General features: G+C 39.7%; 1 protein-coding gene across 2 annotated transcripts; it reads right to left on the bottom strand.

The window, feature by feature from the left end:
* Positions 1-73: 73 nt before the first annotated feature.
* Positions 74-26885, bottom strand: atp1a3a (ATPase Na+/K+ transporting subunit alpha 3a). 2 transcript variants are annotated; one of them, XM_026155734.2, is made up of 24 exons: positions 26726-26874; positions 26496-26572; positions 14215-14328; positions 13441-13500; positions 12988-13191; positions 11814-11927; positions 11381-11515; positions 10749-10866; positions 9869-9957; positions 9501-9680; positions 7952-8150; positions 7138-7382; positions 6771-6963; positions 6448-6623; positions 6204-6340; positions 5919-6069; positions 5637-5805; positions 4872-5026; positions 4177-4300; positions 3680-3825; positions 3313-3443; positions 2125-2226; positions 1790-1881; positions 74-1557 (listed from the first exon to the last, which is right to left on the bottom strand). In XM_026155734.2, exons 2-24 carry the CDS (start codon positions 26499-26501, stop codon positions 1529-1531), a joined length of 3069 nt encoding a protein of 1022 aa, XP_026011519.1. In that variant the 5' UTR covers positions 26502-26572; positions 26726-26874; the 3' UTR covers positions 74-1528. The 2 variants fall into 2 exon arrangements, with proteins under 2 accessions (XP_026011519.1, XP_026011518.1); XM_026155733.2 differs by having other exon boundaries at positions 26496-26885.
* Positions 26886-27669: the final 784 nt, after the last annotated feature.

Below are 27669 nucleotides of genomic sequence, written 5' to 3'. Positions count from 1 at the left end.
AAAGTAAGTTGGTCACAGCATTTATTTCCATTTTCTGACAAGACTCCACACAAAAACAAAGTCGAGGCCAAGCTGAAAAAAGAGAGATCCTTCGGTTTTATTTCATTTCCTTTTTTTTTGCTGCTGTTTCGCAGTGTAAGGTACAGTGCCTTATTCCAGAATTCCACTGATTTAAGAATGAAACTTGAGAGAAATCTCTTTTTCCGAGGACACAGAAAGATTGTAATTTTTTTTCAACGGGGGTAGGGCTGGGAGGTTGTAGGTCGGTCACGGGTGGGAGAATAAGAGGAGGCAGGCGGTGAAAGTGGGTGGAAGTTTACAAGGACGGAGGGTTTGCACGGTGTTCACAAACAGACAGACAAACAGGGACAGATAGACAGGCAGGAGGGGGGTGAGATTGGTGGTGGAGGGCACACGTGTTAAAGGAAAAGATGAAGATGAGATGAAGAGGGAGAGAAAGTGTGCTTTGTCATGTCTGAATGAAAACAAGCAGCTCTCAGACTCACTCCGAACTTTAAAAAAAACAAAAACACGTAAAACTTTTACGAACAACTTTGTTTTGTTTAAAAAAAAAAAAAAAAAAAAAAAAAAACACACCCAGCTGTCTATTAGAAAACAACAATAACACAAACAGAAAACAACACTGGGAAGGGAGGATGGACAGGGGAGTCGGAGGAAGTGAACTTTTTTCCACCCTGCTGTGGGCGTGAGTGAGACAGTGGGTTGGTTTTATGGTGACACCGATTCTTTATTGATAGGAAAGGAGGCGAGGAGGAGAAAGAGAGAACGGCAGTGAAAGACTGGCAGTGAGTAAATAGAAATAGAGAGAGAAAAAAAGGCAAGGAAAGTCGCGGTAGGCGAATGGCAGGAAATGGCAGTGATTACTGAGCTGGATCTGGGCAGCTTTTCTCTGGCAGGGAAAATAAATAAATAAATAAATACAAATAAAAATAAAAAACTAAACAAAAATGATGCCACCCACCCGCTCAAATTGCCAGGTCGTAGTCTAGACCGGAGCTGCCGTTTTGTTGTGCTGCTTGGCCCGAGAGATTGCAGTGGAGCAGTCAGATTTTCTGCTTTATTCTCAAGATGTTTTCTTTATTTGGTTCCACACAGCGATGTAATTTGAGTACATGTACGAAGAGTTGCTGTAGCTAACAGTGTAGTAAGCATCGGCACAAACAGTGTTACTGGCAGACTACTGCCGTGTAGGCTTTGGATACAAAAAAGGGGGACAGAGGGACCGAAAGGACAGAGAAGATTTACAAATGCACCCTCTTCCCCATCCTCTCCTCCTCTGTCATTGGTCCTCTTGTCGTCTTGGCATTTTGATTTTTTGTTTCTTTAGGAAATGAAGATGGAGGAACAAAGATGAGGAGTAAACATTTTTTTCTTGTACATTTCGAGTATGCCGAGAGGAGAGATGGATGGAGGCAAGGAAGGAGGAAAGAGAAAGTCAGAGGGAGATAGAGAAGAAGGGATGAATTCAGGGAAAAATGGGACAAGAAGTAAATGATGCTTTGATAATTTAATAGTATGTCTCTTTTTCCACCCAGCCTGCATGGAGACAAAGAGGGAAAGAAGCACAAGAAAGAGAGAAATGTTAACCGTCAATGGACTGAAGGAAAATATTTTATAGATACACCTCTAGTTTATCAAGTTATATTACTGTTCACAACCCACACTATGCCTCCTCCGTTTCTCCTATAAAATATATCACCACTTTCCAGTTCACTGACACCACCCTACCCCTAAACAAGTAAATATATATGGTTGTGTGCGAGCTCACCTCCGGGGTTTCGGCGCAGGATGAGTTTTCGGATCTCATCGTAAACAAAGATGAGGAAACTGTATGGGAACGCACAGAACCACCAACTGGGCCTGTGAGGGAACGAGTGGGAACAAAGGACAGAGTGAGAATATTTGAATGAATAGGGTGTCATGGCAGGACGGGACAAAAGAGACAGTGGTAAATTTAAGTCCGCTGAGATTCAGGACAAAGAAACTGTTTTCGCAATTCCTTACCTGAAAATATACATTTTATGGACTGAACATCCATAGTTACTATGATGATGTTTTGTTCTGCTGTTTGATGATTCTCTTTATTAATTAAATGCCACTTACTTGAGTGGGTACATCCGTAGTGCCAAGTCCATACCAGGGCAGTAGGACAGGAAAGCAGCCAGAGCCGTTTCCTCAAACAGGCCAAAGATCAAAATCTTATTCCTGAAAGAAAACAAATGCAAAACAAGAGAGGCTATTACAACACTCACATGTATGGATAAAAAAAAAATGCAAAAACAGATGCGAAGAGCCAAAAAACACACAAGTAGATGAAGAGTCACCAAGCAAAGAAGTATCCCGTTACTCAAAAATCTCGGACATTCGTCAGTGATGCTCTTCAGAAAACAGATCACTACACTGTCTGTTTTCTGAACAGTTGGCAGCCGTTTTTTTGCTGGCATCAACCTACTTCTGAATAAAAAAAAAAAGCTTCAAGGGCAACTCCCTGCAGGCCGACAGTTATAGTAACATTATATTAGTTTGTGTGCCTGACCTACAAATGCTGCCTGCAGAACACAGCATCATGGGCAGAGGACACACAGCTTAAGACCAAACAAGATGGACGGAAGAAAAAGAGCAACATATGTGACAGCGCACATGGGTAAATGTGGTTATCTAGTGACACCTAGTGGATGCTATGGGGAAAATAAATACAAAAACCAAATCAAATCTTATTGATGAATCATGGTCGTGATCCATTCATCCATTCTCTCATGTTCAGTATCAATTTTCTGTTTTTCCAAAACAACAACCAGAAAGCAATCAAACAAGAAACTGATGCCTTTTCTTTAGATACGAGACCTGTATACTTCTGAAAGTACTCAGATTGTTGTGTTCTCCAAGTACTAATACAGCAATGCAGAACTGATCCATCAAAAATAAGTACTATGCCTAGATATATTTACTTTGTAGACTGTATATTGTAATGGTGTCTACTGAGCTACAGTTTTCCTACATGTTTCCCTTTAAAATAAACCTAAAATTGGTTCAGCATGGCTGCCTTTGCAATAGATGTCTGTCGTCACTGTGTTTTGTCATTTCATTCATACAAACTGACTGTAAGAAGAAGGTAGAATTGCATACCTTACAAAATTCAACACACAATCAAAAAGTTCACTATTAATATCTAATGTGGTTTATCAGAATTGCTTAGGTTTTTAAAGCCTGAGATCAATTCGATTATTTTTGCCCACCATTTTTAAAAGGAATTGTTTTTATCGTACGCTCTCTTCAATAACCTGTACTTACCTCATGCCCTGCTGGAACACAGAGTTACGCCTGGTCTTGCAGATGATCACATCTGCCCACTGCACCACCACAATACTGACAAAGAAGGCTGTGTGGCAAGTAAACTCCACAATCTTACGTTGTTCATAGGTCTGCACAGGAAATGAGAAAGAGAATATCTCCTGTCTGCTTTCTACAATAGATTTGTTTATAAATAGCTTTTATTACATCAGTATTAAATTAAGACTTACATTAATCATTCAAAGATTATGGCACAAAAACAAAAGGTTTGTTTGAATGTCACAAATTCAAGTCACTCAGTGGCTCCACTACATAAGTGAACATATCTGAAACAAGAGACACTGACATTATAACATTTCACTCATACCCATTGCTGTCCATAGCTGTCCTCCAGGTCATTGTTGGAGCGATCGTCCCAGTTGAGTCGAATGCCGACAAGCAGAGATGGCAGGAAACCATTTTCAGCCATGATGACAAAATAGGCAAAGAAGCCCCCAAGAGCCTGGATCATACCTACAGAGACAAACAGAGAGTCCCTTAATCAAATGATACATTTTATTTGACACAGTAAAATCCTGTAGACTCGACATGGTCAGTAAAGACTGATTTTCCATCTGTCGTTTTAGACAGATGGAAAAGAACAGTGATATTTAAATTAAATGAGCACTAATAGATATTTACTAAAGGATATTTTGATTTGTTGCCTGTTGAGTGCAGTGGACTCATCCTCATCAGACTGTTAATACCTTTATGTTGACAGTTTCTAAGACACTTACCTGCTGTAGAGTGCAAACCATTTCCATGTAGCTGCCTGAACACTGTTTACACTAAATGCCACAAACTGTAAAGAATAAATGTACCTACCAATCTGTCCATAGGCAATACTGATGAGTCTCTCATTGACCAGTTTGTCCCTCAGTGGGTTCCTGGGCTGTCGCTTCATGATGTCGCTCTCTGCTGCTTCATAAGCAAGAGAGATGGCTGGTACCTGGAAGAGGGGAAAGGAAAAAGAGACACTTCTGTCTTATTTGAGATACTCCTTGGTAACTTTACTTATATATTCTTGATGTGTGTTTTTATAACGTTTATGAAAATTTGGTCTTTCTGTATCTAGGGTTTGGTATTAATACATTCTGTTCTTTGAGAGGGTGGAAAATGTGAGAGCTGCTTCTTATAAATAGTGGTTCAACACTGCCACCTAGTGTTCTCTAAAGGTCCCATTTAAAATGACCTTGAATTCCACCTCTGTTCCATGTTTAATATTTTACTCTTCACAGCGATGCTGATCATAAGGGACCACACTGAATAGCTGTTCTCGTGGCTGCTATAATAAATAAAAGGCATTAATCAGGTATGCATCTGACATGAGCGCATGCAGTTAACAGCTTCAAGTGTCCAGCATGGTTTTACTGGTTTACTGTGTGTACGTTAAAATGTTTTGAGTGATGAATGCACTGAGACAATCTGTTCAGAAAGGTTATTTCACACAGTGCTTTCTTATTTTATAGCCTGAACAGCACGTCTCGTCTTTGAGTCTTTGTCCTGAGATTTTTTCTCACCATGTCAGTTCCCAGGTCGATGCAGAGGATTGTGATGGTACCCAGAGGCAGGGGGATGTTGACCAAGATGAAAAAGAGGAAGGGGGTGATTTCTGGGATGTTGCTGGTCAGAGTGTACGCAATAGATTTCTTCAGGTTGTCAAAGATCAGACGTCCTGGAAAGACAAAGGTGGTGTATAAATACAACAAACAAAATGCCACATGCTCGAACAAAGCTTGAGTGAACTGTGCTTTGCCCATCTAAGTAGTTGTTGAACTTCTTTTCATGAAAATCACTACAGTCCTTTAACCATTACACTGGTCCTTGAGGAGCTGCAGTTTTCTCGTGCAGGGCCGGTGGTGACAATGAGAAATAAAAAGTGACTAGAAGATGTTGAAACAGGAAGCAAAGTTTTCTCCAAAATCTCTCACTTTTAAAGCTGTTGCAACATCGGCCTCTCTCCTGTGTTGATATAAAACTGAAATTGCAGTAAAGACAAAACTGTTTGTACACTTGTGTCTCCAATATGAATCTCAGTCCACTAGTCCTGCTGTGAGCATCAAATATTGAGAGGTGCACAACAGGCAGAAATGATGACTGCGTGTGCTAGCAGTTGTGGCGTCACTTTTGCTGAGTTCCTGTTGCAAACATGACAACCGCGAACAAATAGGATACTTTTTTAAAACTCAGCTGAACCTTTTCCTACACCTTTTATGTCTGTTTTGTCATTTGTAGCCCTGATTCCTCGCCACACTCCACCTTTCCACCTTTTGTTTTTCCCTCACCTTCTTCCACTCCAGTGACGATGGAGGCAAAGTTGTCATCTAACAGGATCATATCTGCAGCTTGTTTGGATACGTCTGAGCCAGAGATTCCCATGGCAACACCAATGTCAGCCTTCTTCAGGGCAGGAGAGTCATTCACGCCATCACCGGTCACAGCCACGATAGCACCCTGACAGAGGAAGAGGCCACATAAACTCACTTTACAGCCCCAGAGATAAAAACTAATTACACTTTTGTTTATCTCTGTTCACCTGTAAATCAGTGGCGGTGCAGTAACCGTACCTGTCTCTGGCAACCTTCAACAATGATGAGCTTCTGCTGTGGGGAGGTTCTGGCAAAGACAATCTCTGTGTGATTCCTCAAAATGTCATCCATCTGGTCCTGTGTGAGGTCTTTTAGATCCGTACCATGGATGACACAGGCCTTTGCATCCCTGCATTCCAAAAAGAAAGAAATATAATTATAAATACATATATATATGTATATTTTTTTCTTTTCTTCAGTATCATGTATTATGGCTCAAAACAGCTTTAGCAGTGATGATGCAGCCACAGGAGTAAATGTTACCTGGGGTTCACTTGGCTGACAGGAATGTTGAGGCGTGCAGCAATGTCTTCCACTGTCTCGTTTCCCTCAGAGATGATACCCACACCCTTAGCAATGGCCTTGGCTGTGATTGGGTGGTCACCAGTCACCATAATAACCTAAAGGAAGAAAAGAAGAAATAAGATTAGAAGATCATAAACAGAAGACACATATTTTTAGAGAATGAGAGACAAATAACAGACTGTCAGAACAGAAAGGTGTCCACCTTGATGCCAGCTGAGCGGCATTTGCCCACAGCATCAGGCACGGCAGCGCGGGGAGGGTCAATCATGGACATGAGGCCAACGAAGCAAAGGTTGTCAGTTTGGAAGTTGACGTCATCGGTGTCGAAGGCAAAACCTTTTGGGTACTTGTCCTCAGGCAGAAACAGGTGGCAGAACCCTGAAGGAAGAGGGATGTTAAATTCTCACACAATTAATTTATTTTATTTAGTACAGTTTGAGCACAGAGAGCAAGAAAAGTCAAAATTGTATTTCACTAATTGTTTTCCATGGCATTTGAAATAATTAGTTTTCCGATCATCCTTACCCAGCACTCTCTCTCCCAGCCCTCCCAATTCCAGATAGGCATTCTGGAAAGCCTCCTTCATCTCATCGTCCATCGGCTGCTCCTTGCCCTGCACCATGATGGTGGAGCAGCGGTCAAGGATCCTCTCTGGGGCTCCCTTCATCACCAGCAGGTAATGCTTGTCATTTTCCTCCTCAGTTTCATGAATTGAGAGCTGATGGGAATGGATTGAACTATTAGTATGAATAAATATTTGGTATGCAGTTCTTTGCATGTTTAAGCCGGTTTACTACAAATTGCCTGATTCAGCTCATGTTAAAATGAACTGGGAATGTGTGTAATTGCTTATTATATTTTCTTTCTGCACAAACAAGTACTTGGTACTCACCTGGTACTTGTTAGTGGAGTTGAACGGGATCTCTGCAACTTTCTTATTCTTGTCCCTCATGGCCTTGACGGCGCCACAGGACAGTTCGATACACTTCAGTAGAGCTGACTCTGAGGCGTCACCGGCTACGTCTCGTTTCAGAATGGGCAAAGACTCCTGACCTGCTTTGAACACAGCGCGGTTGCACAGGGCAGCAATGCGAGCCAGAGACACCCATGTTGTTGAGCTCTTGTCGAAGGAGGAGCCTACAAGAAGCAAAAAAGAAGTCATTGAACCTCATCCAAGCATCCAGCTGCTGATACAGCGAAGGGTTACGGTTAAATCTTGCCATTTTATCTTTAGCTTTACTTCAGTGCTTTGTTTCCATGCATTATGTGGCATGTAAATAGACATTACTTAGAACAGAATGTAGTTCCAGTCTCACATTTTGCTTTTAGCAATGAAACAGCTAATCTGTTTGTTGCACTTTTTCAAAGCACAAAAACAGATTAAAAACTACTGAATACAAGGTGTGATTAAAATGTTCAGACATGTCCAAGTTCAGGTTCACCATTTTAAGAGTTTCTAAGATTCAGTATGAACTGCAGATGGTGCTCAATCAGCTTACAAAACGGTAGTACAAGCATGGCAGGAGCACTGGAGGCAGTGTATCTGCACACGGTGACTGGTTTGCTATATTTAAGGGAAGCTTTTTTGTTTGCGCCCTTTAAAATCCACACATTTCACAATCCTGTTTATTTGCACTTTACTTAATATATACTGCATGGAGGCACACATTTAATGCTTACTAAATAAAAAGAGAACAAAATCTCACCAGACTGATCCTCAGTCGTGTCAGCTTCATGAATCTGATTGTCAAACCACATGTGGGCCACGGTCATCCTGTTCTGGGTCAGGGTGCCTGTCTTATCAGAGCAGATGGTGGAGGTGGAGCCCAGAGTTTCCACAGCCTCCAAGTTCTTTACCAGACAGTTCTTGCGAGCCATTCGCTTGGCAGTCAGTGTCAGACACACCTGGAGGAGAGTGATGAAGCAGGAGACAAAAACAAGGAGGAAATGGGAGTGGCAGAGGAAAGGCATCAAAGGCAAAGAGAGAGGGAGAGAAAGAAAGAAAACAAGTGGGAAAGAGTTGTTGATGATCGTCACAAACAAATGGATAAAATCAATGAGAAAGAGAGAGAAAAATACAATTAGTATCTATGTTGTAAACTAAAAGAACAGATGAGCATCTCCAGACACTTAACTAATTTCTGCCAACAACCTGAAACACATAACCCCAACTAGGAACTTACAACCACCCAGATGCCTGGAAACGTTCATTCTGCTCACCAACATAGCACTCTATACATAACAATGCAGTAAGAACAGAAAAGTCCTTTCAGGATATAAAAACACAGCCCAACAAGCAGTGCAGAGAGAACATGAAGCATGAAAGAGCGATGCTGTGAAGCAGAGCAGCAGTGCATTATGGTACCATGCCAAGTATGGCAAGACCAGTGGGTCAAACTAGCCAAGGCCAAGCACAGGAGGCCTAAATTCAGTTCATGGTGCTGAGAAACATTTGCCTAATGTCATTACATTAGCTAGTCCTTGTCATTGCAGACAGCACCGCCACTGGCCTGGAAAAGAGAGAGACACACGAAAAGGAAGATGGAGAGAGAGACACACAAACGCATATGGGACTGCCTTTAATAGAAAGAGAGAGGAAGTGGGAGATGAAAGGACAAATACACAGAGGCGACACAACATTTCACCACAGAAACAAACTGAGAATGTTAAAGCACGAAATATAACAATCACAATATCAAACCACACAGAGAGCACACAAGCAAACAGACATGATCAGACCACACACAACACAACACCAGCCAAAAACCACAGAAACAACACAAAATAAAACAGAAACTAATGTAAATAACACACATTCAGATGTGGGTTAAACCGCTAACAGCCCAAGGAGTGTGATTGGTGACACCACCTTTAGTCTGTTACCTTCTCTCTGTGAGAAAATCGATATTAGAGTGACTTACTAACACACTAAAAATGAGAAATGTTACTATTTTTAATACCAGTGAGTGTTGGTATAAAATTTTTGAAAAAACAGGTTTCATGATACAAAAAGTTTTCAAAGATTCATCTAATTTCTTTGTATTTTATATTATGTGAAGCTACAGTTTGACCCAAGTCTGGACAAATCAATGTCAGACACACATACTACCAATCCTAACATTTCAGCCTTATTGACAAATTTAAAAAAACAAAAAAACAAAAAACAAAAACCTGAACCACACCTAAGGATCTTGGACACACACAGACACTCCATATTGCACCATCCACTACTTTCACATCTCTCTGCCAACTCACAGTGACTGTGGCCAGCAGTCCCTCGGGCACATTAGCCACAATGATACCAATGAGGAAGATTACAGCCTCTAGCCAGGAGTAACCCAGGATGATTGAGAGGATGAAGAAGGTCACGCCAAGGAAAACAGCCACGCCTGTGATGATGTGGATGAAGTGCTCAATCTCCTTGGCAATGGGTGTCTGAGGATAAAAAAAGAAGATGTTTAATTGACTGCAAAGAGATTTAATTTCTGATAAGGAGACACAACTAAGACAATATATAGGCTTTAAATAATATTACAAGAGTTTTAGTGAATGAGTGTATAGTTACATGGTTTTAGTTTCTTGCTGTAATGGATGTGAGCAGTTATTATATATAATATATTTACCTTCCCAGTCTCCAGACCTGAGGTGAGGGTGGCAATGCGTCCCATCACTGTGCGATCACCAGTACACACAACAATACCACGTGCAGTTCCTGGAAAAACAGAGGGAACGGTTTTAAAATATATGCACTTCAACACTGGCTGCAGGGGAAAAAATAGAGAATGAAAAAATAAATAAATAGAGTGTGATAATATAGATGAACAAGCGGACAGAGTGATGATGATTGGAGACGTAGTGAAGAATGTAATGTGTCCACCAGAGGGCACCACATCTTACTATTTTCCAATTAATACACTGTGAGATTCATAATGCGTTTTGCTGCAATGCTGATAATACAATGGCTACAACAGGATCCACTAGAAAGGAACTGGTACAAGGTTAAATAGGATCACATTTCTAGATCTACTTTTGATGACCAGAGAAGTCACTCATTCCATATCTAACTCACTGTCACCGTGGGAAAATGAAGAAATGCAATGAAATCCTGGGTCATATCTTGTTAAAATAACACAACACAACCCCCGCCAAAACCAACAACAGGTACAATATTATGTATGTTTCTGTTATCAAACTGTTCTCCCACTAGGAGCTCAGTCTGAGTGGAATTTTTTTTCTCCTCCTCTTACCTCATGTTATGTATTTTCGTTGTTTTTTTCCTATCAGCCTACCTTTCTGACATGTCTCCCCAATGTGATGTTTGTGTAAAGTTGGTCAGAAGGTTCCTTTGTAAGTGCGCATGCGCCATTAGCGTGCTGCCTGCTGTGACCCTAATTTCCTTCGGGATTAATAAAGTATTCTGATTCTGATGTACATTATCATATTAGAATAAAGGTGTATTTGACTGTTGGAAAATGGTGATGATGATAATGGTGATAAACTTACCCTCAACACAGTTGGTAGAGAAGAAGGCAATGTTTCGGGTTTCCAGGGGGTTGTCATGGGTACAGTCAGGTGACCTGGTCTGGGGCTCTGATTCACCAGTCAGGGATGAGTTGTCCACCTGGACAGAGCAGGATTGACAAAAAAACAAAACAAAACAAAGTCAAAGAAAAAGAGAAAGACAAGAGAGAAACTTGTTGAGGGCTACATACAAATCCAGAGAGAGAGATACAGACACAGATTTTCCAGCAGAATCCATACAGGAAGCGTTTCACTTGCCACAAATGTTTATGTTGCTGATGGTTTGCTCTTACTGGACATTCCAGAGTCCAGTTGCCTAGGTAACCCTCTAATGCACTTACCACCATGTCAATAAACAGTGTATTGCACTGTTAATGGTGGTACTCTAATTGGTTTCCTTGATTTTGAGAAAAGTTTCACTTGGGACCCACTTATGCTTTTCAGTGATTATTTTTCTTGCTATTGCTTGAAGTTGCCGAATGCCATTGACTTTCTGAGGTCTCCTTTATCCACACTGTTGTGAATCGCTTGCCCTGTGGATCTGTCTCTAGATCCTTGATTTCTACTATTTCTGAATGTCTGTCATCATGAATCTGTCTGTGCCTGTAGCTCACCTTGCAGCCATGTGAGGAGATGATGCGGAGGTCGGCAGGGATCCGGTCTCCTCCTTTCACCTCCACCAGATCTCCTGCAACCACCTGCTCAGCGTTGATCTGCATCTTTTCTCCCTCGCGGATCACCAAGGCTTGCTGGATCGCAGAGTGACAAAGAAAGACGGAAACATGCTATTTGGAGGATCACTTCATATAATACGTAACCACAGAACTTGACAAGCGATACACTCATTAATTTTCAGCACCCTTTGGTCTTTGAATTCTAAATGTTTAGTCACTCCACAAACTGCAGCATAATTTATTTCAAACCTCCTTCAAGCAAATTCATTTGGAAAACTGGATTTCATCAAGCAATACATTTTGTGAAATCCCCTTCTGGCACAACAATCACCACAAAAACATCCCGGCATGATGACTAGGAAGTCTCTGGTACCTGAGGGACCATGTTCTTAAATGATTCCATGATCTTGGAGCTCTTAGCTTCCTGGAAGTAAGAGAAGCAGCCGGTGATGATGACAACAGCTGACAGCACGATACCCAGATACAACTGTAGAGAAAGACAGAAAGGGGAAAAAAGGTGTCAGACTGTCATATTTATAAAGAAAATAACCAAAAGACTCAACTCTTATCTAAAACTTGATTACATGAGAGGAAAGGAAGGGAAAAAAAAGACAGACTAGCAGAGATACAAAGTCAGACGCTAACTTCGTGTCAATAAATGCTGGACTTCAGAGGCATGTAAGAGATAAAGACCAAAGCTTTTTCAGGAACTCAAGGCTTCTGTAAAGTCTGAAATCTAGAAATAACATAAATCATCTTTCATTTAAGTCTCGTATCCTGGAGCTGACAGCAGCACGTGGTTTGATTTGGACTCAATGAACTGAACGCTGTCCATCTGTTTGCAGTGTACTTTATTAGTGGTTTTATGACTATGTTGGTTTGCTGTCATATGTTTTACCATCTTAAGCTCTAAATCTGAATCTTGTCTTTCATATCTTGCGTTCAGCATCTGACAGTGTGTGAAAATACAGTTTGTTGACACACTCTTGGCCACTCGTAACTCATGACTCAAAACTGGTGATGTTTCACCCCGAGACCTCCCTGTGCTCTGAACAAAGCATGTTGTCCTTTAATGCTGTGTGTGTCAGAGTCATTTAGCCTCAGTCCTTTGCTCTACTCAGTGCTCTGACCTGGCATGAAACAGTGCTGACCTGTAAATGCCCTACTCTTACCCTGCAATTACCAATGCCAGGAGTCATATGCTCCCTGTGGCGAGTCCAGAGTGGATACAGACAAGACGGTGTCTGTCACTCCAGAGATGGGTCAGCTGACATGGTTTCTACAAGCAGCTGACACATATTTTATCATAGGGATGAGATGCAGCCTCATCCCTAAAGAGTAGTGAGTCAGCAAATTGCTTTGTAAAGTGATATGCTACAGGACAGAGCACACACACACTACAAACAATGTGTTCATCCTTATTTTGTGTATAACTTCTCATAGGTGCTGATGTTTGTATTTTAAGCAACAAACCCTGCCTACTTAAAATGAATGAGGATTAATAATCTATTCTATCATCTATCCACCCATCCTGGGAAACCACTTACATTATCCCCAGCAGGTTCATCCTCTGTGGCAGCCTGGATGGCATAGGCCAGGAAGCAGAGGATGGCACCAATCCACAGCAAGATGGAGAAGCCACCGAACAGCTGACGACAGAACTTCACCCATTCTGGGGTGGTAGGGGGTGGAGTCAAAGCGTTGGGGCCATCCCTGGCCAGATACTCTGCAGCCCTGGCATTGGTCAAACCCTAGAAATTATAAAAGCAATGGACAGAAAACGATGGAATGATGCGATGTGAGTGGAAGAAAAATAGAATAGAGGTGAAAAAACAGGAAAGGAAAAAAAGGTAGTACAGTAGGTATGGCCTATTTATGTATAACATCCATTTGCACTTTAAAAAGTCTTCATAAGCGGTGCAACATACACCAACTTGTACGCCAGACAGAAATATCAAAAAGTGCAAAAGTGTAATTTTGATTTGAAATAAAGTACTTACTTGAACGATATCGGTGTTGTACTTCCGGCAAACCTCCTCAACAGACATTTTGTGTTCAGTCTACAAAGAATAAAGATTTATCATGAAATCAATCAAAACCTCAGTCACAATGTATTTATTTATTTTGATAACACTACAAATTAACTTCAAGAAGCAAATAAACGCAAATCACCACTTACACGAAGCAGTCACTGAGTTTTAAATATTGGAGATTTCTGGTTGCCAGCATAAAATTTCATCAATGTTTTCAGTATTTTACAAATGTTTCAAATAATTGTAAATAAGATTAGAGACTGATAACATTTATTTATGATTTTATTATCTGAACATCTGATGCAGTTTTGTATCACTGGGATTTCCTGTGGGTTTGGCTTCCTACCTCACACAAAAGAATATCCTTCCACAGGAGGATTAAATTGCTCTGGCATGTTATGTCAAACCACACTGTAACATTACTATGCACCAGCTGCTACGGAACACCTCATCTCTGCCATCTCCTTTTTAACCAGGGAGATTAGATTACAGTTGGATCACAGCTCTTTGAATGCTGGACACAGGCCAGGAAGCTTAACAAACTTCTCAGTACTCAGCTGGGATTTCAAGGTTTTTGTTTACTCTGTCTATGAAGAAGCCTACTCATACTTTGTATGTGTCTTTCTGCATTTTCATTTCTCAAACCTCAGTAAGAGTTCCATTTTATACATCAGCACCTGGCCAAAACCTGCAGGCAAAAGCAGTGGGCTAAGATGAAGTGGTTTTAAAAAGGGTACATACTATGGGAACTTCCTTCTTCAGGTCATCGAGATCCTTGCCTCCCTTCTTCTTGGGCGACTCCTTCTCATCCTTGTCCTGCGTGGTAGCCACGCGGTAGCTGTCCGACCGTCCATACTGTAACGCAGAAAGAAAACATGTACATCATTGTTTAATTTATCAATGCAGCACAGGAATCTTTAAATACAACAAACAACTTCACAACAAAAAAAATCCAAATAACAACACTGCTTTATTGAGCCATCAAGGGAGAAAGAAAAAGATTTGACTGCCAGAGTTGTAGCTGTTATAATCTATAGTTTTTACCTGTAATCACAAAATAACACAACAATGACTACAGAGAACTGTTTGGCTGGACCATAAACGTGTTAATAAACTTTGTGGCTTGTGTGATTCCGTCTCTACCTCTTCCATATTAAGCCCCAGACAAAACATTAAGGTTGAGATCTAAACTTGGCTATAATCCCCTGGTGTGTCAAGACTTCCTGATTAAATCTGGCATCATTAGAGAACAGGCTTGAATCAAGAGCTCCTCTTAAACTGCTGTTTACACAAGTCTCTATTTAGGCTTCTGCTGTTTAAACTGTTGTTGTGGCTGAGAGGAGGATCAAGGGAAATTAATATGTCATAAGACAGAAACAACAAAATCTGAAGCCGTTTCCTAATGTGCAAATTATTGCACATAATGTGTGTATGCTACATTTATTTAGATGAATGCACCAGCAAGGTCTCACAATTTTTTTCCATTGTGCATTCATTTTCTAAATTATGTCGTTCTATTATAAACACTCTCATCCATCTTATTTGTCAGAAATCTATGGATTTTCTTGTTAGATCTAATTACTCCTTTGTCTTTTGCACACAGTCCTACATGTAAATTTGTCCATATTGAAAAAGAAATAAAATAATCTGCAATACAAAGATACCAGAGTTGACTATTTTTGCCAGTGGTACATTCCTAGCCAGTCACTATTTATGCTGTGGTTACTTGCCAAATGAAACGCATCACCAGAGAACATCAGTGCATGTCTCACTGGTAAACCGAGGCTAAGCTTACAGTAGAAGCTGTGACACTAGATTTACAACACTTGATTTGCATGACACGTTCATGATTTACAAGTTATGATTTACAAAGCCACGCCACGTGATTTACATTTCAGGCACAGTGTTATATAAATGCTTTACTGTAAAAGTAAAGAGACCAAACAGCAAAAAAAAAATATTTCCCACTGTTTTTAAACATAATTAGATAAAGTTTGCTGTATGAAAAGACAGGTGCTTTTTTCCATTTTTATTTTCTTGCTTGATCCTCTGCTGTAATAGTCAAGGCAGTCTTTACATATACTTTATACATACAAACTTATTTCTCAGAGACAAAATTATAAGTGACTTATTCAGGTCTGCTGCTGTGCTGCTTCTTTCACTGGCAGAGGTTAATCAAAAGTTAATCACTTAACTTTTATGTGTTATTAGGGTGACATTGATACAACCTAATGCTTAGTATCATTAGGAACAAATGTGAGAGGTACACTGAGGCAATTTATGACATATTGATTTGGTTCATGAAGCTGGGTCAATAAAGTGATGCATTTATAAAAACATGGAAAGGAAATCTCTTTCCCTGATTGTGAACATTAAACAGTCTAATCAGATCTATGAAGTTTAAATCTAAATTTAAAATATAGTTTGGGTATAAAGTCAGTCCACATTTCCTGAAAGGGTTTTGACCCTGAAAAACGTGTGACTATTTTGTGTGCAACACTACACAGATGTTTGCTACCATCCAAATGTGACAATGTACTCTGTGAACAGCCACACACTGGCAATCAGATTCTGTTTAACCTTGCATGATAAGATGAGAGAAGTGACTTATTTTGGGAAAGCTCTCATGTGGATTAGTCTGGGCCGAGAGGTTTCACACTGATTTGATGGTTGCTTCATACTGTTTACCATCTGTTTTTTCCTAACTGCAATGAAAGCTGATAGGGTGATGGCTTGTTGACAGCCAATGACATTTTGCTTTGCACATCTGCCTATGTGCAGTCTTAGAGTTTGTGCATATGCCAAATAGTTCCATGTCAAAATTGCATCAGCATCTTTTACTGTGGAGAAAACCCTGTCTAAATGCTACTTTACACAACAAAGTGGTGTATTAGGATAGGTGCTACAATATAACTTGCAAATAGCTCTTATCCAGCCTAGTAGTACTCCTGTTCAATGTGGTGCAACAGACAAAAAGTTATGGCTGGACGTTTGGTTCTATTCTCTCTTTACGTTCATTTGGAATGAATGACTTTTAAAACAATAAAACTTATTGACTACCTCACATATTAACTTGTGTGTTTATAATTCAAATGTGTTAGTGACTGCACATCATGATACTGGCAAATAAACAACTGTTTAGCCACTCTATAGAGACAATACATCACTGCTGACCTTTTTATTGCGTGACAGGCAATGAATTACTTTAAAAAAAAAAACAGGAAGTAATATTAAAACTGGAAATTTTAAAATGTATATATGTGTGCAGTAGTGATTTAATCAGTGCACGTGTTTATTTTCTGCTTAGCTACAAGTTTGTGGTTTCTGTGTGTGCACATAGATTTCTATTTGTCTGTGTGTATGAGAGTATCTATTTTTTTGCCATCTGTCAGGAGGTGAAGTGTTCCCTGGACACTGATCCAGCAGGCCATCAGATTACGGCTGTTTACTACACTAACAGATTAACCCAGTGAACAACAATAATCCCTTTTCATCACTCTCTCTCTCTTTACTATCTTCCCAATACTACTCTCTCATTCATCCTTACTCATTCGCTTTGTTACAACACTGAAATGTCTGAAGAAAAGAAAACACTGATTTAAAAACTTGCACATATAGAGTCATCAGCTAAAATATATATCATTAAATGGCTCATAAAGTTTGGCACCAAATATAAGATTTTAGAAAGCAGAAGTTATACCTCTCAAACAATCTTTGCTGTTGGAGAATCGTGTAAATTTTATAGATTTCTTCGCAGAAATCTTTGCGTGGCACGTCTTTCTTATCAAGTCTCTGGCAAAAATGCAGTGAATATGTTTAAATGTGAGAATTACCACTGACTGAAACAATGAAGGAAAATGATACTGCTATCCTTTTTTCTATCTTTACTGTACATTAAAAATGCCAAATTGTTAATTAAATATCAATAGTGTTAGGCAAAAACTTGCCAATGTAAGTCTGATTCTTTATCTTGATTATGCTTTTCTTTACTGTGTGGTAAAAAGTTGCGTTTTTCAGTATAATAACAGTCTAAGGACTGCACGAGATTCAGGTTTACAAAAGCACCACTGCCATGATTTAGCACTGCTAAAATTAAATGGCAGACTCATGTCTTTTAAAACGTTTAAATACTTTAGCCTGACTGTTTAACTCTGAGAAACTTCTACACAGAGATTTTGCAACGTTTCTAATATGAATAAGTATGACACACACATCACTAAACTTTTAAAAAATGTTTGTGCTTTGTGCCTCAATATAAATTTAACCAAATGAAGGGTTTTCACCAGCTTTCAACTGTGGGTCAGATTACTGTGATGATGGTTATTCATGATCACATAAGATGAAAAGTACGTCAGAAAACTTCACAGTGTACACTGATAAAAAGATTTCTGTGAATAGACACTGCTCTCATATAAAAAACCATCTGTACTACACAGTCGGACAGAAATCAGGCAATCAGTAATGCATCCACACTTTCTGTCTCAGAGTTAAGTCAGTTTGTTCTCCTTCAGTACAAGTAGGATTCAGAAATCCTGCAGGTGAGCACTGCACTTGCTGCTCTAACGTTGGCCTGTGCATATTCATTCCCAGTCATGTTTTTCCTAACATTTACTCAGCTGGAGGAGACATACTTGATGACTTTTTAAAGATTTTCAAAAGATTCACAAAATGCAAAACAACAATAGACTTATTGAACAGTGTCAAAAGACAACAAAGAACACCTAATTACCAGTCAATGTGACATTTAAAGGTATTCCTGAACCAAACTAGAGCCAGGATAGGTTCTTAAATTCCCAAAAAAGGTGTCAACCTTTTGAGAAAGTATTTTCTATATACTCACAATTTTAAACAGGAAAACCTGATTTACTTCACATTTCATAAGTCAAAGTGTTGGGATGGATGAAATTGGAGAGAGACAGCAGTGCCACAGTAAGCAACACGAATAGAAAAAAAACGCCTGGTGCTGGTGCTTTACTGTGACATTTGGGTACCGAGGACATAAGCATATAAACTATAACAACTGGAAACCCTACAAAAGAAACCCTGACATCCAACTGTGAAAATACTGTGAAAAAGGAAGAAAACCACAGAAGACCACACATGAACTCACTGCGTCACATTAGGGTAATTTAGAGCTGGTACAAGTCCTATTATAAGCAATAAGTAGAATATGCACCAAACAACAGTCGATTTCTCTCAGCACCACCTGTCAAACTGATCTAGTTCAATTCTACTTCATATTGATGATTTTATCTTTCTCTGCTAAAATACACACTTCCTAGTCTCTGTCTAGTTACAGGCGGTAAAACCTGAGGAGGTCTGAGCAGCAGATGTTGTAAGCTGAGGTAGGGGACAGATTGTACATGCTGAACATTTGTAGTCTGCTCAATCTGTTGGTGTATGGCCCCTGGCTCATGACACCACAGCAAGGAAAGGCGCTGGATAAGCAACTTCTTAATCTGCTCAAATCACTGCTTGCTCAAATCTCAGACAGACAGGGACATTTATGGAGGCATCCTAATTAAAATAATGTAAGGAGAATTAAAACAAAACAACAACACTAAGATTCTGATACAACAAATCAAAGTCAGCAACCTGGTGGGCAACCATCAAATGAGATATATACAAATCTTCAAATGTCACCAAATGTCTAAACTTTTATTTTTGGGTTACTATGACAACTAACATATAACACTGCCACATCTTTGCAGGACAAATATTTTTTTGTTTATTTACTGCCAGTAATTATCAGAATCATTATCAACTGAACTTCAGGCCAGATGTGAAGCAATTTTTACATGATGCAATTAGATTCAAAATTTATGCAAAGACAAAATACTTGTACAGCTGCTGTTATTGTGTATATATTTATTTATATTTAGATTTCTTCATACATTCTTATATAGTTCTATATTGTGTATTGTGTATTTTGTTGTACAGTTATTTTATTTTCAACTTTAATTTATATATTTATCTTTATCTTATTCTTCCCAGTTAAATTTACCCTTCATTCTAATTTGTGTTGTACAGTTATTTCATTTTTAACCTTAATTTATATTTTATTCCTTCCTAGTTAAATTTACCCTTTTTAATTTTTCATATTTATTTCCTATCTTATTCATAGCCTTTTCCTTTTTTGTTTTCTTTAGGTCACGAGCAGTTGTCCAAGCATTTCACTACATATCGTACTGTGTATGACTGTGTACGTGACAAATAAAATTTGAATTTGAATTTGAAACTTTAGGCCAGGTGATGTGAACAGAGGCAAATGAATGTATGCTAAACCAGCGGTCCCCAACCTTTTTTGCGCCACGGACCGGTTTATGCCCGACAATATTTTCATGGACCGGCCTTTAAGCTGTCGCGGATAAATACAACAAAATAAAACTAGTACCGGTACCGAAAAAAAGAAAATTTATTCATAACACACGTGAAAAGACCCAGGAAAACCGAGTAAACGATAAAAACGATAACAAAATAACACTGAAAATCGATAAAAACCCTGAAAACTAGACATTTCACACCTGAGCCTCAACTCTCGCAGCCCGGTACCAAACAACTCACGGACCGGTACCGGTCCGAGGCCCGGGGGTTGGGGACCGCTGTGCTAAACTATAACATTTTACTGAAAAGCTTTGCGTTTTAAGTCTGTCAGCTGATATCGTCCTACAGACTTGAGCTTATATAACTAAAGCCAAGCTTATAATCAACATTTGGTGTCAATAAGACATGTTTTATCTCATCAAAATCATGTCTTATTGGCATCATTTAACCTGTTTTTATAGAGGCTGAACAAAAAAAAAGCAGGGAGCAAGCAAATTATGCTGCTGTTACCCAAGCCTAGCTACTGATTCTATTTTGGAAATACATCAACTATAATGATTGGTAATGATTTATGGTTTGCAAAATGGCCCACAAACACTCATAAAGCAGCCTCTATACTGGGGATATCAAACCCACTTTAGTTAAAAGGCCACATATAGCCCAATTAAATTCCAAGCGGGCTAGACTACAGACTGAAATTGTAACCAATAAAAGTTCAAATTCAATGATACATCCATTTTTAAAACGGATGAACAGCCTGAGCCATCTTCAATGATGTCTTACCATGTGCATTACACATTATATGAAATACGAAACCATTAAATGTTCACATGTACAGTTTTTGGAATGAGACATCTGACTGTAAATGTAAAGAAATTAAAGATTTTGCTGCAATTTCACACTTTGCAAAGCAAGACTGGGACATGACCTTGGCAACAAAAAAAAAAACAAAACAAAAAAAAACAACCCACCAGCTGGCACTAAATTGTCTAGTATTTAACCATGTTCAGTATGTAGTATTTAGCCTATTTTCAGCTAAATCTGAAGATGCTCCAGTGAACAGAACATCATAGTCTCAGCTCAGATTTTTGAATGAAGGATGCTGCTGCTGGTGTACTGCATTCACTGGAGTTCAGTAGCTCTGATGGGGACACAGTGGCTCAACATAACCACATACACAAAGAAATGGATTATCACACAGATCAGTGGACTGACCGACCTGGAAAACACAGATGAACTGCCTGTCACTCACACACACCGACTAAGAGGGCACTGCCCCCCTTCACCCTCTCCTCCCACTTTGTTTACATTCTCCTCCCTCCAGGCTGTCCATCTGTCTCTGTGCTGTCTACTACTCTTATCTGCTCATTCGAGCAAAGATTTAATCAAAAGGAGACAGTTTGAACCATTACCATGATGCAGGCTATGTAATGATAATGTCTTAGAATATGTATTTACAGTGATGAACATCGAACACTGAGTAAAGCCATTGTGATTTGGTCAAAGGCACAGTTTAGACTTGGTTATCACTGGCCGTACATTCCTAATAACACAAAGTGCATTTTGCAGCATTCTCCACCATTAGGCTGTGTGCCACCCCCTGCAGTGCATTAGATCTATGAGTATGACAGAAAACAGCAGTTGCTGAAAGGCTCAGAGTGATGGCATCAACTTTTCAGTGGGTAATGTGAGGTTTCCTGTGACTGATAGGAGGGTGTAGGTGCAACTAAAATGTTTTAATAATGTAATGTTTAATGTGATGGTATGTTATGTAACAATACTGCTCTGCATGCAGTGTGTCTGTATGGTAGTGCAGGAATGCATTGAGTGGTTCACCTTCATTATCCTCCTTAATTTCAGACTAATTTCTAACTCAGACCAGAGACGTCATACAGATAGTTAGTGATGTCAAGGTAACATCACTCCACATTCCAGGAGGTTTATGTTACACTGACCAGAGAGCACAAACTGTGATATCGGAAAACCCTGATCACTGATTTGCTGGAGTGTGGATCAATGCTATTTGCACGCTCACACACACAGATGGAAACTAGTTAGACACAGGAAGCTACAACTAAGTATTAATGAAATGAAATGTAGATAGACTGGAACAATTACACAACATGACCATGAGAACAGACTATGTTGTAACTGCTATTACATATATAATAACAAACTGTGGCAGCACCGACTATTTGTACTAAAGAACAGAAAAAAAAGAATTACACACAATTTTATAAAATTCGTCGTCTGCTACTGGGACAATATATTTAATTAAAAAAAATAAAAAATAAATCACACTTATCATCTATGCACAGTTATTGTCAGGCGTTTAGGTAGGAATTGGCATGCGGGGATACCAAGGTTTGGTATAGCGACACAAAATAATTTATTTCATGAGGTCCAGTAGATTTTTATTTGTGTAACCTGTGCAACTATTTGTGGATTTAGCCAAAAATAATCAGCAAAACATCAAGCATAGATACAGTATCTCATTTAAAGACTTTAAAATGAATTTTTAGTCTGAAATTTTATGTCAGACTTAAATTTCAAGTTTATAACATGTCAATTGCTATGCTTACCTTTGAAAATAATCTCTCATTTTCCTATCCTATCCTTTTTTCGTCTTTTTCCATTTATCAGAGTGGCACATTAATGTTTTATTCTTTCCTGAGGAAATACATCAGCTGTACTTTTAGGTCACAGAAGTATTTTGTGAAAACTGTGCAGAATGTATTGAAGATGTAAAAAGTCCACAGGATGTTTATCATTAGTGAGCAGGTATTTTCATGCTGTCACTAAGCAAGCACATGAAAATGAAACTAATTTGATAGTAATATGCACTAAGATGCTTATAAGATTGAATCATTCATTAACTGGAGGTCATTCATGATCATTCATTAACTGGAGGTCCTGGAATGATGTTCCAGATCATTCCAGCCCACTTTTTAACCCCCAATTATGAAGTTACCTGTGACTAATATCGGGCCTTTAACCCCACAACTTAAAGCCTTGGCTCAGTATATGGTTTATAGCTAAAACTATACTCTGCAGCCATTAAACCCATAGATGTTTTTGTTTTTTTGTGGTTCTACAGTAAAGTCCAATACACCTCTGGACATCAGAATGGCTCAAGCTGCTTTATTTTGGTTTAGCTTGGTCGCAAATTTAATAATGAGAACGTATTTAAAATTCAGTATCTTAATCTTACCCAGAACCTTCTTGTTGTGAGGGGAGAATGCTAAACACTGCATCACTGTGTCACCACCCATTTTACATCATCATCTATGACACATTACAAATTGGCTTCTACAATCAGACCATGCGAAAAGTCTGGCCAAAACCTTAATAATAATAATAATAACACTTTAGTCTGAATAAGTGACTTGAATTGAGTAATTCACTTTAGCACGATGAGCTCAGGACTGACTGTCATCATGTTAATGAATGTTTAAGACACGAGACTGATAGCAATGACTAAAACAACAGTTTGACATATTTTTATAGGTTATAGAGCGAGACAACACTTAATGCTTTCATCTGCTATTTTTTGACATGAGTGTTTCAACCACGAATGACTGTACACTAACATTAACTGGTGTACGAGAATATGAGCTCACTCAGTTAGCTTCAGTGCAGCCACTACAGTGAAGAGGTCTGACAGTGTCGAGAGCTTCATCTGTATGAATTACACATCGTCAGTGAGAGCGTGTTTATTCATGAGAGCTGCCTGCCTCACACATGCTTACACTCACACAGCCACACCATTCTCCACTGTGATTGGCTCTTCTCCTGAAGCTTCCGCACCAAGTGCATTATGGGATATGAGCAGATGCTTTCAGCCTTGTACATTTTTCTTCTCTTTCTGAATCTCAGCATTTATTTCTCCATTTTTTCTGCTGGGGCTCCATCATTGTTCCCTCCTCTGTGTCATCGCTGCACAGGAGCAGCATCCCACCAGCTCTTTTTACATTTCTGCCTCCTCCATCTTTTTCAGTGTTCACCCTTCTCAAGGTGACTCACCACACAGCCGTCTCTTTCTCACCCTCTCTCTCTACCTCCATCAGCTAGTGTCAGTCACAGTATCTTGGTCACTCTACCAATTACAAGGACCTCCGTGCGAAGCCTGTGGCTGCTGACCTCCATCCTTTCACACCACCAATCCAATTGCTGCCTTCTGCAGCATCCATCTCTATCGATTGATTGGCCTGGATCAAATGACCCTGTAGTTGCCTTGTCAACTAAGCCTCCCTCTGGTGTTTCCCACCCCCACCACAGTGCATTTCACTCAAATCCGCTTTATCTATCTGTCCAGTCTTCAGGCAAACCACAGCTTGAAAATGGGAATTTCCACTCCCCCCACATGCACTGACACACCCTCCTCCTCAGCTCCTCTTCCTCCTCCTCCTCTCTTTCACGCAGTGGTCAAAGATGTGTATGGTTTCCCCCTTCGGCAATCTAGTGGAAAGCATTACAACCATTTGTATTTCCACAACTCAGCCTCCACTCTCATCCCATCCAAACTGGGATGTAGAACAGAAGAGAAAGCGACTACATTGCACAGGGAGGGAAAGGCACTAAAGAAGAGCAGCTACAGTTTTCTAACATACATGTTAACCAGATTTTATCAACTCAATATATTTATGTATATATTAAAAAAAAAACCCCACTAAGATGCAAAATAGGGTTTTTCCTGTTGTAAAATGAGCCTTGGGTACATGACTATGCAAAGAAATACAAATCATTACTTAAGCACAGACTCTGTGTTTCCTTACTGAACAGAAGTCAGTGTTTTTTCCTGTCATCTCGGGCCATTTGATAAAGCAAAATGTTTTATTCTTTAATTATAAGCACTTACAAGCTGCTTTTATTACAATAAAAGTGACAATAAAAGTGATTTGATTTGATTTGAATATGGTGGCTTTGATTAGAGCATCATTTTTTGTATGCAGGAGAAACTCAGTATTTAGTGAAAGTAACTTTGGAAGATTAAAAAAACTGTAATAAAAATACAGGCTGTAATACTACATTAATGAATATGGACACTGAGTCATTATAGTAATTAACCCGTTATAATCAAAGTAATAATATATGACTGAAGCTGTGACATCGAAATGTTGTTGCTGGAACAGGATGTATTATGAACTGACAGATCACTGACGTTTTATGAGTCTAATGGGGTAAAACAGGTAGATTTAAGCCCATTTTCCTTTGAGTTCTAAGCAGTTGATATTTTTGTGTGTGGGATGTGAAAAATTGGGGGTGGGGGTCGACCACTGCTGAGGAACCATTTTGACGCATTTGCCTCCGTGCCCATTTGGTACCCAGACCTAAGATGCCTCCACATCCACCGAGCCCGTATCCTCAATGACAGCAGCACGACGCATCGTCGCATTATGTAATGTTTGAATGAAAACGCAGCAAATGGCGGGTGGGGAAATTTTAGGGGGGGGGGGGGGGGGGGGGGTCGTAGCCTTTATGGTTCAGAGTCCCAGACACCACCCTCTCTGTGCATCTGGACGTTTAACATTATGACTTTCAAATTATCAAATGAATTCAGGACATCGTGATCGCTCTTTTTCTTTTAATAATAACTGAGGAGACGCACATTTGCGCTGAGAGTTACCGCAGTCAGACTTGGAGGGATGAGATGATATTCCGCAGTCCGGACTGCGGGTTTACCGGCAAAAGGTTACACGTATCCCACGCGTATTATTCACGAAAGATTTCATTTCGGACCGGGCGTATCCGTGTCGTTACGCTGTCTGAATAATTGTGCATTTTGGATTTGTGAATTTCCTCAATCGTCTGCAGCAGGTCCAACGCCAGATGTGCGGTCCGTGTAATCCCGTTTTTTGGAACCGGCGCATGAAGCAGCACATTTTTCTGTCACTTCATCACCAATTCTTGCTAAAACCAGAGAGAGAAGATACTTATTTCTACACTGGGCCTGCTTGGGGTCATCGTTAGATTACTGAAAGCATTACAGCACCATTCTGGGAGAAAGCTCCTATGACATCTTTAAAAATCGGGATTAATCTCAGTGCGTTTGCAGTGCAGGGTCAGTGAGCTAAACGCCCCTTTTGTCTGCTGAATGATTAAACATGAAGGCGTGACAGCACTTTTCACCCACTGGGGAAAATGAATCAGATTTCGCAGGTCAAGCAGCAACACTAAGGGGCTTGTCGTATGGTTGGGAGCTGCACATATGCTACTTGAACTCAAACACTAAATGGCCAACGTTACTGTGGCGGGTTTCCACCCTGCACCGGCTCCGTCGCACCGGCTGGAGTCTGGATGTGGCGGACTGACTCACAAATCTGGCGCATGATCCGAAGGAAAAAGAAGACCTGGTGTGCAGGCAACAGGAATCACCTCCATTACCCATTAATTACAAGTGCGCTGATTTGGTGTGGTAAATGGCGTCAGTGACAGGCACATAATGGGCGATCGCATCCATTTGGGAGACTGAAAAATTAACGTAGCACAGCCAAAATAACTCTAACCACTTGATTAGGCAAGTCATACATATCCCAGCACGTTCAATGTCATTGTAACATCATGCATGTGCCTCCATGTACAGTTAACCCTTACGTCGATGGCCACAGACCGTTAACATTACTAACTCACACTTTAGCCGACATATATATAATTTATAGCATGTTAGCTAAGAAAGACGCAAGAAATTCGTCTCTTACCCCCATTTTGGCGCTTTCAGTCGGCTCTCCTCAGACGAGTTGCTTTTTTAGGCTCGATTCAACCAGAAAAACTGGCTCTATAAGGCGAGGAGACAGGGAAGAGGACAGAAGAAAAAATGCCCCTTCGGCTGATTACGTTAGCTATTGTTCAAACGACAAAAAAAATCAATTAAGTAGCTATCATAATACCCTAAAATATTATTTCTTATGAGGAACGGGACTAAGGTTACCCTGACAAAGCGACGGCTCATAAAACACTTAATCAAATCTTCATCCCGTTCAGATGAACATCAAAAAGATGTGTTCTGTTGAGTAAAATGTTAAATTAAACGCAGCCGCTGGTGATACTTCACCAGCCGTGTCCCTGCGAGGCTCAACTGATGCCGGGGGAAAGAAGAGCCGGGCGGCAGGCTTCTTCTTCGGATGCTGTCTCCCTCCGCGGCTGTGAGCAGGCTGCCGTGGCACCCAGGGTTCCCCAGTTATCACTCCGCGAATGAACAGATAGGTCCTAAGCAAAGTGGGGCTGAGTTCAGACTGTGATTGAAAAAGTATCTGTACTTGTCACCAGACATTCCGCACAATTAGAAGTAAAATAGAGGAAAAGATATTTTCAAATAATCTATGTAAAATACAATAGACAAGTTGGATGAGTGATATAAGACAAACAAACAAATAAATGCGAAATCATTTCAGTTTGTTCTGAATACTGTTATTGGAATGTCTGGAATAAAAAAAAATGTTAGGTAAATTTGACCTAATTTGATATTGGAATAACGTTTTGTCTTAATTTGCAGTAATATGGTAAAAATACAAACACTTATCTTCTTTATTTTCGCTGTATTATTTAAAATTCCTGCTACATTTACAGTGCCCTGAAACAATATTTCCTGATTTTCTTTTTCCTTTTGCATATTTATCACATTTTTCAGATCATCAAGATCATCAGTATCATTTTGATATTAGACAAAGATAAGTAGAGTAAATGCAATTAGTTTTTAAACAATGATTTCATTTTTTAATGGAAAACAGCTGTCCCAATGTCCTATGTAAAAACGTTAAATCATGAACTAATTGTGATTAACCACATTGTTTTGGAAAACTGACTTCAGTTTAACTACTCACACCCTGCCAGTAAGCTGAAATGAGAAATCAATTAAGTAAAAACTTGTCTGAA

Source organism: Astatotilapia calliptera, chromosome 22 (genome assembly GCF_964374335.1).
Source record: "Astatotilapia calliptera chromosome 22, fAstCal68.1, whole genome shotgun sequence".
In the NCBI taxonomy this organism is placed as follows: domain Eukaryota; kingdom Metazoa; phylum Chordata; class Actinopteri; order Cichliformes; family Cichlidae; genus Astatotilapia; species Astatotilapia calliptera.
Note: the sequence above shows the minus strand (reverse complement) of the source record. Positions and strands in the feature narration are given on the sequence as shown.

Coding starts and splice junctions, on each gene's coding strand:
- atp1a3a (XM_026155733.2), bottom strand. Junction 13,192..13,440: donor ACAACACCGATATCGTTCAA/GTAAGTACTTTA, acceptor TATAATTTCTAG/GGTTTGACCAATGCCAGGGC. Junction 9,681..9,868: donor CAGGTCTGGAGACTGGGAAG/GTAAATATATTA, acceptor TTTTATCCTCAG/ACACCCATTGCCAAGGAGAT.